This window comes from Mirounga leonina, unplaced genomic scaffold (genome assembly GCF_011800145.1).
Source record: "Mirounga leonina isolate KUSES-001 unplaced genomic scaffold, KU_Mleo_1.0 Mir_151, whole genome shotgun sequence".
Lineage (NCBI taxonomy): Eukaryota > Metazoa > Chordata > Mammalia > Carnivora > Phocidae > Mirounga > Mirounga leonina.
Genome location: NW_023270377.1, coordinates 2,009,299 through 2,024,362, shown reverse-complemented (window position 1 = coordinate 2,024,362; position 15,064 = coordinate 2,009,299). Strand labels below are relative to the sequence as shown.

Here is a 15,064-nt window from a genome sequence, read left to right as displayed (position 1 = left end):
GGAGGAAGGACAGAAGGACAGAAGGAAGGAAGGAAGGACGGAAGGAAGGAGGGAAGAAGGAAGGACGGAAGGAAGGAGGGAAGAAGGAAGGAAGGAAGGACGGAAGGAAGGAGGGAAGAAGGAAGGAAGGAAGGAGGGAAGGACGGAAGGAAGGAGGGAAGAAGGAAGGACGGAAGGAAGGAGGGAAGGAAGGAGGGAAGAAGGAAGGAGGGAAGAAGGAAGGACGGAAGGAAGGACGGAAGGAAGGAGGGAAGAAGGAAGGAAGGACGGATGGAAGGAAGGAGGGAAGGAAGGAAGGAGGAGGGGGAGAGGCCAGTCAGGGACCGCACACACACCCCGGGAGGGGCCGGGGTGGGGGCTGCCCAAGGGAGCCAGTAAACACAGGACAGCGGCTGGCATGGGTCCGTCTCGGCCAAGCAAGTGACTTTTCGGTAAAGCCACGTCCAAAGGGGTGTGCTGTGTTTGGTCTGTGGCCCCACGTGGGTCCGGGTGGCGTGGGGAGGGAAGAGGCCACTGACCGCATCACAGGGATGTGCTGACATCTGTAAGGGTCACCCCTGGCAACCGGCAGCCGTGTACCTTCCCCCCACCGGAGGGGACGGGCGCCATGTGGGGGACCCTCAGTCATGTGGGGACAGGGCAGAAGAGGGGAAGCACGCAGCACAGAGACGCAGAAACGAGTCTGGAAAAAGCAAAGCCACGGAAAATGAGGCGCAACCAAACCCACCATAAGGACCAGTGTCCACTTAACGGGCAGCCCGTGCACTATCGAGAAAACCCATCCTGGAATCCAGCCTCGCGCTGTTTATGGAGGAAGCGACTGGACAGGAGGTGGCGGGTTCCCCGCACGACATGTGTAAACGGAAAACTGTGGCTGGACGTAAAGGACGGCTCTACACGGTGACAAAAATGCCAATTCATCAAAAGGATGTGATGCTTTAAAGTTTGTGCACATTTGGTAAAATTGCTTAACATGCAGGAAGTGAACGTCGCCAGAGCCAACGGAGGTGAGCAGACGCGCCACGCGAGGGGGGGTGGCACGTCCTCCTCAGAAGGAGCAGACGGGGTCGGCAGAGAAAACCAAACGTGAAGGGCACGACGGCGAGACTGAGCGATGGACAGAGGTGTGGGGATGGGGCGGAGGAGGCGCGCTCCCTCAAACGTGCGTGGACGTCTACGCAGGCAGACCGCTCCCCCCACGATACCACCACACCTGTTCTTAGCACAGCGTCTGTCAGAAACTAGGCACAAATGAGAACCATGCGGCCGTGAGGTTGGAAATTAAATAGCACAGCGATCACGGGTCCCTGGAAAGCAGGAGATGCTTAGAAATGAAAAGCAATGAAAATGCCACGTACCAGCGTGCGAGGTGCAGCCAATACTGAGCCTAATGCAGACGTCAGAGCAAGTAGGTGCTCAGTTTAGGAAGGGAGCAAGAGAACAGTCCTGGGGAAAGAAGTAAAGACACAGAAAAGGGGCAGAAACAAATTCTGGAAAGGGAAGGCTACTGTATTCTTTGAAACGGCTTAACTGGACAAGTTCCGATACGACTGGGTAAGGGAGCCACCGAGGCACAAATGTGGACCAGCAGGGAGAGGGGCCGCAGCATGAGTGCGGCGAGGAAAACCGGCCAAGGTGGGCGAATCTCCATGGCCCAGGAGAACTCTCGCAGTCAAGGAAGAGGTTACTCTGATCCTGCGCTCACTCCTCCAGGGGTCAGAAAAAGAGGAGACGCCTAACTGTCCATCAGTCCGTCCACCCACCCACCCATCTGCCCATCTTGCCTTTCATCCACCTACCCATCCATCCAATTTCCCCCTCGGGAATAAACAGGAAAAATACGGTTTAGGAGAAACAGGGGCCAAAGCCGTGAACTTCACTAGAAGAGAAAGTCTAAGCTGCCAACAGGCACCTGGGAAGATGCTCGGCACCAGCAGCGACGAGGAAATGATCCGCCCCGCCCTGGGTGCTGTTCACCCCTCCCACTGGCAGAGCTCAAGTGTCAGGATGCCAAGTGTTGCCGAGGCCCGGTGCAGGGAGCTCACCCCAGCCGCCAAGCTGCAACAACCCGCTGGGTCCCAGGCAGGACAGAGACAGCTCTGCTGCCCCCCGCAGCTGGGACCCCTCGCGGGGACGGGGATCCCCGAGAGCGGCCTGCCCAGCCAGGTCCTCTGTTGAGGGCGGTGAGGAGCAGAGCGCAGGCTCCGCCCCGGCACGAAGCCCCACCCACCGGGGCGGGGTCATCAGCGCCTGCGGCATCCTGCCTGCCTGTTCCGCCCAGACTCTAGTATTTGTCAGAAGTTCAGTTTTAAGAACAAAAAGGGTTTTAGGAACATAACTCATTCCATAAATTATCACTCTGAAGCAGAGGGGTGCATCAGAGCGAGGGGGGCGCACCTGGCTCAGCTGCTCCCCCATCCCGGGGTGGGGGCTCCCCACGGCCTGTCTCCCAGCGGGACCCACGCTCCAGGGCAGCTGGCCCTCTGGGGTCTTATGTCACCCTCCCCCCAACACGTCTCGAGCCACCCCGGGGGATTGGCCGGCCCACGCATCAGTGCCGCAGCTGGGCTGGCAATGGGGGCTGGCTCGTTCTGTCCCTAGCACCTGGCAAAGGCCGCTGGAGGGTGGAGGCCTCACCACGTGCTTGCACAAGGAGCAAACAAGGAAGGAGGGTCCTTACCCCGTGCCGGCAACCTTGTCCGCTCTGCCTGTCATGCAGTTACGTGGAATCCGGGGGAGACCACGACAAACCTAGGGCACAGTGCCCTCCCGGGGGCAGGGTGCTCAGAAGCCCGAGGGGAGTCTCAGGAGGAAAGGGGTAAAGGGACAGAAAGGCAAGCACAGTGAGCAGCGGTGATGGCTGGTTTCCGCGGGGTCCAGTGACGACTGGGAGAGCAGAAGGGGTCAGCACGAGGCTGCGATGCGGCTGAGAGTAGGAGCCCCCAGACAGCGCCCCCGCTGGCGCCTGGTCAGCTCACCCCACAGTCACGCAGCAACCGGCGCTGGGCTCTGCTCCAGGGCCAGGGACGTGACACAGACTGCTTCTAGGCTCGACTTAAGAAAAACGGACCAGGAAAGGGGAGAAACTTCATGACTCAAAATACTACCCCCTTACTAGTTGGGATTCTATTCTTTCATTTAATATATATCTTCTGGGCAGCCCACTAAGTGCAAATCCCTGTTCTACAAACTTGGGGTTTGTCAGTGAACAAAGCAGACACCCATCCCCCGGCCTTACAGCGTCTCCTTCCCGGGGAGGGACCGCCCGTCAGCTAAAACCATACTGGATGAGTAAACCCAACAGAATGTCCAAAGGTGCTGAATGCCATGGAAAAGCACCGAACAAGGTCCTGGGACACAGGGTGCGGGTGGGCAGGCTGCTATGTCCACGCGGGGGGCAGAGGGGCCCTCACTGAGCAGGTGAACTTTGAGCAAAGAGCAGGAAGAAGCAGGACAGGTGAAGCCCCGGCTCCCTGGGGAGCAGGACAGGCTGTGGCCAGGCAGGGGGAGGGGGCAAAGTGCTGGAGGGGAGGGCGGGTCTGGCTGGTGCAGAGCAGAGGGGTGATCTGGTCCATCCCTGGCAGGCAGCAGTGACTCTCCCACAGGCGGGGTCGAGTGGGGGTGTAGGCGAGGGGAGTAGAGAAATGAGAGTCGGAACCCACACTGTAGAGGGGTCTAAGGGACAGGAGAGGGCAGCCCTGCTGGGCGCGTGGCCATACCCTCTTGGGGTCTTTGTGATCTGGAAGGGGAGCTCAGCTGGAGAAATAGGTCACTTAATGCCAAAGCATCCCGCTCGGGCTGTGGGCCTGCTCTGAGAGCTGGCTCTTCTGGGGGGAACAATGGACCGGCTATAGGCAGAGTCCTGTCCTGAGAGTGACAGACAGGAGACCCCAAGGCGACCTTCATACCGCGTCCACCCCCACCTCAGTCTGCAGACTTCAGAACCAAACTGGAAATGAGGCTTATCATGTTCAGTCTTTAAAAAGCTGGCCTTAGCAAAAGTGGGCAGGAAAACACTCAGAGACCGTCCAACGTTGAGGACGAGGAAACTCTGCCCCACGCAGACCACGCTTGGTCCGGTAACAGCGGCTCAGGGCTCCCGCTGTCTTTTTAGGTATGGAAATCATTTTCTGCTCCATAGTTTCAAAGGGCTCACACTTTAGGTGAGAAGGATCGACAGATGACAGCATCCTGACAAAAGGGTTATTAAAATACGCCGGCAGAACTTGGGTGCACGCTCATGCTTGTCAGAACGCATAGAACTCTACGTGCTTGGGAGTACCTGCGCTGGCCAGGAAAACTTTAGCGATGGCGGAGCCAGGCCCCCGTCCTCGGGGGCACCTGTCCCATCCCCACTGGGGGCTTTTCTCCGGCCGGCACCAGGCGGCCAGAGCCCCCGGGCTGTCACACAGCCAGGTCCCCGGCCCACGTAGGTCACACAGCAGGTGCGCCTGCCCCTCCTTCCATCCAGAGGACACAGAAGACGTCACAGGAGGACCACGTGTAGCTATGTGACCCCACGCCCACTGCACGCACGCCTGCCCGTGCCCACCAGGCCCTGCCCAGCCTCCCCTCGGCACTGCGCCCGCTAGCTGGCTCCCGCCTCTCTGTTCCCCGAGCGCTGTCGGTCCAGCCAGTGCTTCCCCCACAGCCTCTTGGCCTCAGCAGGGCTGCTCCCCAGGGACAGATTTCAGTCCTCGTCCTCCTTCCAGGGGCATCAGCACTGTGGACCACGCCCCAGGGGGCTCTGTGCCCTTGGCCGCAGTCATGACAGTGAGCCTCCGGGGGCCTCCGGGGGCCCTGGGCCACCGCCTGGTCACTCTTTGAAGCTTCAGCTCCCAGCTCATGCCAGCGGTGTCCTCCGCCAGCTCCCTGCTGTCCCTGAGCATGTCCACAGCCGCTCATGGCTGGGGCCCAGGGGTGGCCCTGCCCCGCCCCGCCCCCCTGCTCCAGGCAGCACGCCGCCGGGAGTGCCTGCCGAAGTGTCCGTCCGACACACCGCGCTCCAGCCCCCAACGGCTGTGGGGCAGAGGAGGGGGGCTCGGCCCAGCTTTCTTGCATCAGAAAGATTTTTAAGAGACCTTGATAAAACGAGTGCTTCCTGCTCTTTGATGTGCTTAAGGAAAAGAACATTTTCTTGTTGGAGAAGCAAACACCCAGGAAGCAAGAACAGGCATGAGCTGAAAGCCAAGTTCTTTATTATTTTAAAATAACTAGCTCTAAGAATCAAAAAGCTTCAGGACGGTTTGGATATATTACTCAATTGCCTTTAAACTTTAACAAAAAAGGGGGGAGAAGATTGCTTTATGTAAAAAAGAGTGGGTGAAATGTGGACACTTCAAAAACAGACTGGTGTTCTATTCTAGAAGAGTCAAGTGCAATCTACCTGACCAGGAAGGAGACATGACACAGGGCTCCGGGGTCTACTGGGGACTTAGCTTAAAATGGACACCAGGCAGGACAGGAGGCTGTCAGGGGACAGCAGAGCCGCCTGAAGCCCACTGCCCACACCCCCATGGCCGGCCACGGCCCGCCCCAACGGTGGCCAGGGAGCACGAGCTCCGGACCCCATGGGGCACGTGGGTGCAAAGCAATTCCTCACGGGGAGCCAGGACCTGGTGCCTCTGACTGCCGGTCCTGCTCTGACTGCCGGTCCTGCCTCCCTGGTGCGGAGGATCTCGACTCTCCTCCTCCAGCCCCTGAGCTCAGCCACCGCGGGCTACCGCCCCAGGAGGCCCAAGAGGGGTTTCCTCCATGACTGCTGCTCGAAGACTGTGCCCACTCGGTCACCGCCCTCCTCTGGGTGTGTGAGCCCAAGACTGAGACACCATGCTTTCCTCCCTGGTGACACACTCCCCGGGGACACCTGGCCTTCCTCCCCTTGCCGGGCCAGCTCACGCACAGGACACGCACGGAGCTGCCCGAGGATCTGACCCCAAATCAGGCCAGGCTCACCCGGGATCCTTTGCTTGTATGGCTGATGCCAGGACCTGCGTCCTGACCTCACTTTTGCCTCCGAACACCGTGTTGTCAGCTCTGTCCACCCTCAGCCTGGAGGGGCACAGGCCACACACCTCATCCTACTGTGTCCACAGAGGGCCTTCTGTGGCTCACCCGAGTCAAAGGGAGCAATGCTGACTGCAAATGGCTTGAGGATAGAGCCCTACATCCCACCACTGGAGACCTGTCTAAACGTCATCATTCCACCCTGTCTTACTGGACGCAGTCAAATTTGATGTGTGCCTTCGAGGGCCTGCCTGAACCCCGCTTTGTATCTCCCGTCAGAGCCCTCCTCAAATGCCTTGCTGGCCCCACCGTCTGCCTCATGTCCCCGCTGGGGGTCTAGGAGGGCAGCCTCGGGGTGAGCCTGAACCAGCTCTCGGAGACGTGCCTCCTGGAGGAACCCTAACAGGCGCTCACGCTTCCAGGCTGAGACACTGCAGGGACGGGGCCCCAGGACGCATCGATGGTGCGTGAGACGGGCCTCCACAGGGGCCTTCCTAGGCCAGGCAGGGGCAGCCCTGCTCGGGGGAAGAGGCTGGTACTCATCATATCACCCTTTCCTGGGGCTTCGGGGCCATCTGGCCTTGGGTGTCCCCCAACGGGTCAGTGCAGTGGGAGTGGCGCCCTCCCCACCGGGTAGTGTCCACCTTGCCTCCCCGGCACCCACCCTCCAGGCCACTCTGCTCTCCAGCCTTTCCCAGGACGGGACATCAGGGGTCCTCACAAGTGGCCCGGGTATCCCAGCACTGCCCGCGCCACGGGTGGCCCGTCCTCCCGAGCTGTGTGTCCTCCAGCCTCATTTCAGGGCCTTGTCACGCGGGCTCCCTTGAGTCTTGGTGGTGACCAGCAGGAGGGTGGCCAGCACAGGGACAACGGCACCCCCACTGGACACCCAGGGAGCCTGCCCCGCTGGACTGTGTCCTCGCCAGCTGCAGACCTGCACACGTCCGTTTCGTCTCCTGAGGAAGGGGCTGTGAGTCCCAGGGACGGCGCGGGAGCAGAGCTCGAGGGCTGCCTCCAGGCGTCCCGCACGTGGGCGCCCGGCACCTCCCTGCTCAGGCCGGGCCCTGCCTGTGCTCCCCGCGGCAGCAGCTGACTTGCTTCTGGGACGCAGGCGGCCACGCCACAGCAAGCACCAAGAGGAAGCTGTGCTGTGAGGGGCCGGGACCCGCCCTTCAAGGGGGTCAGGAGGTAGGTGTGGGACCCCGTATCCAAAGGCCTGTGGACGGACTTAGAATTTCAGGAAGAGCACATTTCCAAAAATCCAAGTGGAAGCTACAGGTAAGTTCCGTGTCACAAACTTCAGAGGCTCGGCCAGCTGCAGAGCATCCTGTCGAGGGCGGCAGCCCCCCGCCTGATGTCCCGTCCACTCCCAGCTGGGCAGCTCTCCCCACCCGGAGTGCCAGCCAGGAGGGAGGGGCCCTGGCCCAGTGTCATTCCGGAATGTGATGCTCCCAGGGACTCTCTCCTTTGACCCCTTCGCTCCCTCTCCCATCTGGACCCTCTGAGCTCAGCTGTGCAAGCCAGCGTCTCCCTGACGTGGTCCTGCGGCCCCAGGGGGGACATAACACAGGGCCCCCAGCCTGGGCATTGCCTACAGGTTCAGAGCAGGGAGCCGGGGCTCCACGCCCCAGCCTGCAAGACCAGCACAGGGACACTGTCCCCAGAACTTACCTGAGAACCTCCCCGAGAACTGACTGTCCACAGAGAAGGAAGCGAGATGAGAATATTCTCAACACGACCCACATGCAAAGGTGAGCACCTTTAAAATACAGGATCCTGAGCCACGTTTACAGAGAAGAGGGCTCTCGGTAGTGCTCTTGCTCACCTCCTTCTGCCCTAACCAGAGAGCCTTGTCCAACGGGTGAGCATTAACCCAGAGCCAGAGCACAGCTGTAACAGGTCTGGGCCCCGAGCCCGTGCACAGAGCAGCCCCAGGCCCCTTGGTCCTCCTACCTCGTTGCCCAGCAAAGCAGAAACACATGCTTCCGAGGCATCGCAGATAGCCGTGAGGTCGTGGCCCCCCTCCAGGGCCAGAACGATCCGGCCGCCAGCCAAGCCCATCAGCTGCTTCGTCAGGTACCCGAAACCTGCAAGAGGAAAAGGGAGATGCGCGCGGAGGACAAGGGCGAGCCGCGGAGCCGACGCCTGGCTGCGGATCAAAGCGCCCAGAAACGCATTACATCACATTACAGAGACCCAGGGGGCTGGCGCTCCGAAACACATAATAGAAGCCAGGTCTGATTGTAATAAATTCATTGAAGAATTTCAGTTTGGGATTCTTTTTGATCTGTTTGAGAGTAGGAATTACGGTTTTGGTGCTTTGATTTTATAATGCCGCAAATCATCTCGTTTGGGGGAAGGAAGGAACCCCAGGAGGAGCCCCTCAGCTTGCATGCTGGGACCATGGAGGGGGGAGCATGAGCTCGTCCCCACGGTGTGCCCTCGCAGCCTGGGGACCAGAGGGCCGGGGGTTCTGGTCAGCGGTGTGCTGAGCACATGTGTGTGCGTGTCCATTCGCGGGCACACGCACCACCGGGCGGGCCCCTCCTGGACTCTTACACCCCGCGTCTGGCGGGTCTGGCTTTCACCGACAACCACAGCGTGCCCCCTGCACCCACATCCCCTCCCGTCCACAGAGAGCGCCTGGCGGGTAATGGTGATTACCATCCTCACCAGAAGCGTCTGACGTTAATTAGAGCTGAACAAAACTGCGCCACCCTGGTCAGCAGCCCCGTCACCAGCTGTCACCAGCACACTGGGCCCAGGGCTGAGCGGCGCTCCTGGCGGCTGTGGGCCTGGCGAGATCGAAACCTCCCGAAGCCTCGGCTTCGCCTCTGTCTGACGGAAACAGTGACGCGGGCCCCGAGCGCACCTGGTCCTGCGCTTCACGGGAATGCACCTTCCGCAGAGGGAAGGTCCGTGGCCGCCCTCAATCGAGCACGTCTGGGGACAGCATTCTCCCACAGCATTTGCTCACTCTGCATCTTTCTGTCACATTTTGGTAATTCTCACAATATTTCAAACTTGTTCATTATTATTATTACGTTATGGTGATCACAACTCGCCTATAGCTCACATGACGGTCAGCACATTTTAGCAACAAAGTCGCTTTCGATGAAGGTCTGTACGTGGTTTTGCAGACCGTCTAGCGTGCATCTAACACACTACAGTGCACGGCTAACGTCACTCTTCGATGCACTGGGAAGCCCCAAATTCACCTGTTTTACTGCGGAGCTCTGGGGCTGAAGCCGCGCTATCTTGGGGTGAGCCCGTAAGGCTCGGAACTCGGACGGCAGCAATCTGGCCGCGCGGAGGGGTGCTGGGCACCCTGCTCCCTCCTGGCCCTCTGCCCGGTCACTGCGTGGGCCACTGGGCCTCCGGCCGGGTCAAAAAAGCTCTGAGGTCTGTGCCAGAGCACGGCCCCCAGGAGAGCTACCCTGTGCGCCCTGGTCCACACCGGCCCGCTGTGCGCCCTGTGCTCTCTGGGGCAGCCGGTGCGGTCACGTTTTTAGTAAGACATGACGAGGAGAGTTTCCTCCCATTGTTACTAAAGGGGAGGCTTGAAATACAGAGCACACCTGATCATAAACACAGCAGAACCCAGACTGTGCCTGGGCCATCTGCAAACCCGACTTACATTTAGCGGAGAGGTTGTAGCCGCCGAGGGGTGTGGGGTGGCCCTCCACAGCGTCGAAGCCCGATGACACGAGAACCACATCTGGGGCAAACTCGTTCGCGATGGGCATGACCACGGTCCTGCAAAGGACAGGAGAAGGGGACACGGGGTCAGCTGGGGACACAGCCATGGAGGAGGGTGGATGGCCACTGACAGAGCCTGCCCTGGCTCCCCTCAAGGTCAGGAGGGCAAGGGCTCCATGAGGGAGCTGGGAGATCCACCCAGTGTGATCACAGCTCGTTTCATTGGTATCTTAAATGTCCAAACCGGTAAGCCCCAATATAAATGCCCATGAAGCCACAGCATTGGGGTTCTTGAGCAGACTCGTTGGCACGTTCGAGGCAATCTATAACCCCCACAGCACCAGCTGCCCAGGCTGCTAAAGGTCTCCCCGCCCATCCCTGTCCCCTGGCTGTCCTGGCTTGCTCCTGGGGGTGGGGGGCGCTCTGCTCACCCCTACGCTCGCTTTATGTGGCCCTGATTCAAGACCGGCACAGCCACCGACCGCCCCCGGTACCAGGGACCCAGAGCTGTGTGTCTGAGAAGGCGGGGGAGCCGCTGAGCAGCCCTGGCCCGGAGGGGGCCCTGGTGGGCTCCTTCCACCCACCCGAGGCCACAGCTTCAGCCACACGTGACTGGACGACCCGCACGCACGTGTGGGGGGGTGATTGCTGGGCCAATCTGACACCTGGGAGCTGTAAAGCGACAGCTGGTGATCAAATTTAAGAGAACAGACAGGTTACACGTGTAAACACCCACTGGGAAGTTCAGTGGTTTAGGGATACGAGGGAAACAAGGAAACCCGTCCACTTGAAAAGTAGAAAAAACACTTAACAGGAAACAACCACTCACGAGCATGCAGTCTGATTATATCCTATAAATGCGCGCTCTGTGCTCTGCGAGCGTATTACGACGAGAAGCTAAACAACTTTGTCAGTTAAACTTGTTTTATTCCATTTTGAATGCATCACCACAGACTTCCAGAGTCTTCCTCCTCCCTCTGGGCCGTGTGCCTGCAGCGGGCTGGGAGGCGGCTCGTCATCACCCACGCGCCGTGCACCTCCGCAGGACTCCTCACTTGCTCGTGGCCATGGGAAGTCCGGCTTTCCCCATCTCCCGCAGGTTGGACCAAGTTTCTGCGACATCAAAGGGCTGCTTCCTGTTCCTGCAGCTTCCAATGGCATGCAGGTCCCGCTGCTCACCTCTGACTCAAGTCAGTCAAGTGGGTGTCCAGAGGCTCGCACGGGGAGATGGCGGCATGCCCCCGGCCCAGCCCACGGTTCCCTCCCACCCAGGTCAGCGGGAACACCAGGGCCACCGCGCAGCAGGGCTGGGACGAGAGCCTCCACAGTCTCTCATGCCTTGTAGTACCAAAATTTTATACTAATGTCTGCAAAGTCCACTCCATAAAGCACCAGCGTCGGCCAACAGAAGCAAAATGAACGGCTTTTCTGCTCAGAACGATTCCGGACTGTGATCCTCTTGAAAGTCCCTCTGGTTCCGGGGGGTGAAGTGATGGAAACTACACACAAGGTTAAGATCCCGCCGCCCATCTCTGCAGGCGGCACGGGACACGCACAGCCCGATGCTCGAGGACCCCGCCAGCAAGCCCTTCCGAGAAGGATGTCTGCACCGCGGGAGCAGCCTCCAGGCGTCCCTCTGATCAGGTCGGGCACGAGAAGGTCTGCCGTACCGATAGGCCCAACCGCACACACGGGCGCTCTGCCAGCCGAGAACCCCACCTCTGGACCCTCACACTGGGCGGCCACAGGCCAGCACTGGCTCCTGAGCCTCGCACGGCTTTCCTCTCTCTTCCGAGGCTGTGCCCAGTTCACGCAGCCGCCTCTGGACTGCGTCTGCCCCAGGCTGGTCAAGTGGCTTCAGGGGATCCAGGTCTGCGCCCAGGGGGCCATGTCAGGGGCCACAGGAACACCACCTGTGACTCCTGACCAGGGACCGGCAGACGTTCCCACCAACAGCCACAGAGTGAATGTCGTCTTCGGGACACGGGGCCCGTTGCCCCGACTCGCACCACCCTTGTGCGCAAGCGGCCACACCCGTATGTGAACACGTGCGCGTGGTACGTTCCACTAAAACATAGAAAACACGTGGTGGGATGTGGCCCAGGCCCACTTCACTGCTGTCAGGATGACTCTTGAGCACATAGCACCTGCCTCACACTGTGACACGCTTCCTCGCGTCCTCTGGGACGCCGCACAGAAGTTCTCCGACTGTCAACACGAAGTGCGCACCAGTCTTCTAAGCAGACCGTCTGCTCAGGGCCCGCGCCGGAGCGTGGGTTAATGGTCCAGCCACGGCGGCCATGGCGGGACGGCCGGCGCGGGCAGGAGGACGGGGGAGTGCCTCGGAAGCCGGGACGAGAGCCCTGTGTTCAGCTCACAGCCAGAGACGCCGCCTGCCTTCCCGCGGGAGGACCCAGTTTCCCAGCAGGGCCGGTCTACACCCGCCAATGCTTTTCACTGCCTGTGCCCTTCCAGAGAGACGGTTTCCTGATTATTTTAATGACGTTCCTGTCACATAAACTGTCTTCGGGCCGAAGAACGGTTTCGGCCATGTATTTGGCATGGATCTTGTAGCCAAGACCTTTGTTCAGTGAAAAACACAGACACACCTTGTGTAGACACTGGCTCACTCACAACGCGCTTTAGCAGCCCTTTTGCAGCAAATGCATGTGGTGGGCCCAGTTCTCTGCTCTGAAGTCCTGCTGAGCTATTCCGTTTCTAATCCCCCTCACAAAATTAAAAAAATAGCCCCGTTAAAACCTTCATTGGAGGAAGTTCGTACCAAGTGAGTCCCTGGCGTCTACACTTGCTGTGTGGCATCGCGCGAAGCCAATCAAAACAAAACGCGAAACCCCGTGTCTGCATGTGCGTGTGAGCGGGGCACGGGCCCGTCGGACATGCGCAAGCATGAGCCGCGGACGCACGCGCACACCCCCGTTCTAGCCCCCTGGTTTGGGGCCCTGCAGGTTGCAGTTGCAATCACCAGCTGAAGCTAAGGAAGTCTGCTGAGAGCCAGCTGGGTGCCGAGTGGTCTCCGGGCCGGTTCTCGGGAGCCCTGAGAAATGTCACCTCCCGTCAACAGACTCTGCTTCTTCACCTACAAGAGGGGGGCTGAACGCGGCTCTCCTGAGGATCCCATCAGCCTCCCAGAACCCCCACATCATCATCCCACACAGGACCCCCATGCTTCATCGATGTCACATGAAAACGGGACTCTGGCCTCACATTTTATTTCTACAATGAAATTTTAACAAACAAAAAAGTCTCGGAGACAGATGTCAATATTTACAGCAGACCCTCTCTCAAACCATCTCTGTAAGGTGAGTGTTTCTGGGGGTCATCTTTGACCTCCTGCAGGGCAGCCTGAGGGCAGAGGGGGTGGGCTGCGGGCTTCCCAAGGCTGCAGACCATCCACTGTCCCCTCAGAGCCAGGGGGACGGGCACGTGTCCCAGAGAAGAGATGGGCTGGTGTCCGCACCGGGCGCGTCCCTTACCGTAGGAAAGCGGAGAGCACACGGCTCTCAGGAACCACCACCATTGTGTCCCCTGAGCCCCTCAGTGCGCCCTGCCTGTGGGGGCTGGGGCTCAGGGGCGCAGCAGTCGGAGGGACGGAGCCTGGGCCTGGGAGCAGCCCCGGGGCGCTGCCCACTCCCTTCCCGAGGCCTCATCAGGGCTGGCTGCCAGTGCGCTGCTCAGGGACACGGCCCTCCCCTGCCCCCTGCAGCTCACTGGCCACGCCGCGGCCTGTCCACGGAGGAGGGCTGTGTGTCCAGGAGAGGTGCGAGCTGTCACAACAGATGGGGTGGCCTGAGCACACTTTGCGAACGTGAAGCATGCTCGCTATCAGTCTGGGGCTGCTCCGTGGCGGGGACGGTGCCAGGCGCGTTTGTGGGGCCCGTACAGCCAACACCATAGAACGTCAGATTACACGGCGTGTACAAGCCCGTCTCCAAAACCCACAGGGGCATCTGAATGCAGTAACCTGTTCAACAGCTGGTTCCAACTTCTGGAAGGAAATGACCTTTCGATTTGTCTCCCAACCAGGGCCCCACACAAAACGCACCAAACTCATGGACATCGGAGGCCTCGGGTCCGTGGCGCTGTCCCCGGGGACTGTGCCCATCCATGCCAGAGAGCACCTGGGAATGTGGGGGGCAGCCCAGGGCCTCTGAGGGACCCAAACATGGTTCACAGCACCAGCCCACAAACATCTCCTTGCACCAGGTGCCTGAGAGCTCACCCGGCAGAGCCCGCGGCTTCGTCCTTCTCATGTGTCAGGCGTCTGCAGCTAGAGAGTTCTCAGGAGGTGGAGCTGCCCGATGGACAGAAGCCGCTGTTTCTGAACGGACAGACCCCGTTTCACAGGAGCCTGGTGCCCTCGGTAGCTGATGACACGATTTTAACCACCACAACACTTAGATCATTGGAAACCCCTTCTGTCGCGCGCTGGGCACACCCTGGCTTTGCGGGCCGGGAGGGGGCTGGGGCGCTTGCTCTGCAACCTGGGTTGGCCGCGCCTGCCCGGTGGGCCTGGCCCCGGAGTACCTGTGCAGCTCCCGCTGGGCTCTGGGGGCTCCAGGGGTTGAGAGAGCATCTTCACCGGGCTCACCGGGCCCACCAAGCATTCCAACGCCGCTGAGAGTCGGAGTCAGACGACAGATACACATGGGAACCATGCACTCTGTCCTGGCCGCACCCCCGATAGCGATGCCCGCCGCCCCGTCCTGCTCCGTCCACCCTGTGGGCACTGTGGCCGGCAAGAGCATACAGGCTGCCAGGGCAAAGCCAGACACTGAGGCCAGGCCCTCAGCCATCCCGTCTCCTCTCTGCCCCAGCTCTGCACCCCCATGGCCCCCGACCCCGCACTTCCGGGCTCTCTGTGCTCTGCTCACCCAGACCCTGCCCTGGTGAGGGGGGGACGCCCCTCCTCTCTCCCTGCTGCCTCCTCAGAGGTGGGGTAAGCGTGCCTTGCTCTGACCCCTGCCCCTCCCTGCTGCTCCTGTCTGGCTGTCACTTGCAAAAGGTGGGGCGCCTGGCTCTGCTGGCTTCTCCACCCCTCCCGTCCAGTGCCCCACCAACACGGTGCCCCTTCCCCACGGCCACCGTGGTCCCCACTGGGCTCAGCATGGCTGCCCTGCCCCCACGTGCTCCGAGCTCTGTCCCATCACCATCCTCAGGCCTGTCTAGGGCCTGGCACTCTTGGCCACCAGCCATCCATCTCCTAGCGCTCCCCTGCCCCTCCCCACCACCAGGAATAAACAGCAGAGGCGGCACTGCCTGCTGAGGACGCCCCACAGACCCACACCCGGCCTGACGAGCAGGTCTCTGCTGGCCCGGGCACCACAGCCCAGGCCTCTCC

General features: G+C 60.5%; 1 protein-coding gene across 3 annotated transcripts in view; it reads right to left on the bottom strand.

Annotated features, from left to right (window-relative positions):
- The window catches only part of HDAC4 (histone deacetylase 4), a 276,416-nt gene that overhangs the window by 8,414 nt on the left and 252,938 nt on the right, over nt 1-15,064 (bottom strand). For all 3 annotated transcript variants that reach the window (XM_035006743.1, XM_035006742.1, XM_035006744.1), the window contains 2 exons: nt 9,644-9,762; nt 7,960-8,093 (listed from right to left, as the gene is read on the bottom strand). In XM_035006743.1, coding sequence (XP_034862634.1) covers nt 7,960-8,093; nt 9,644-9,762 — 253 coding nt within the window. The remainder of the gene's footprint in view (nt 1-7,959; nt 8,094-9,643; nt 9,763-15,064) is intronic.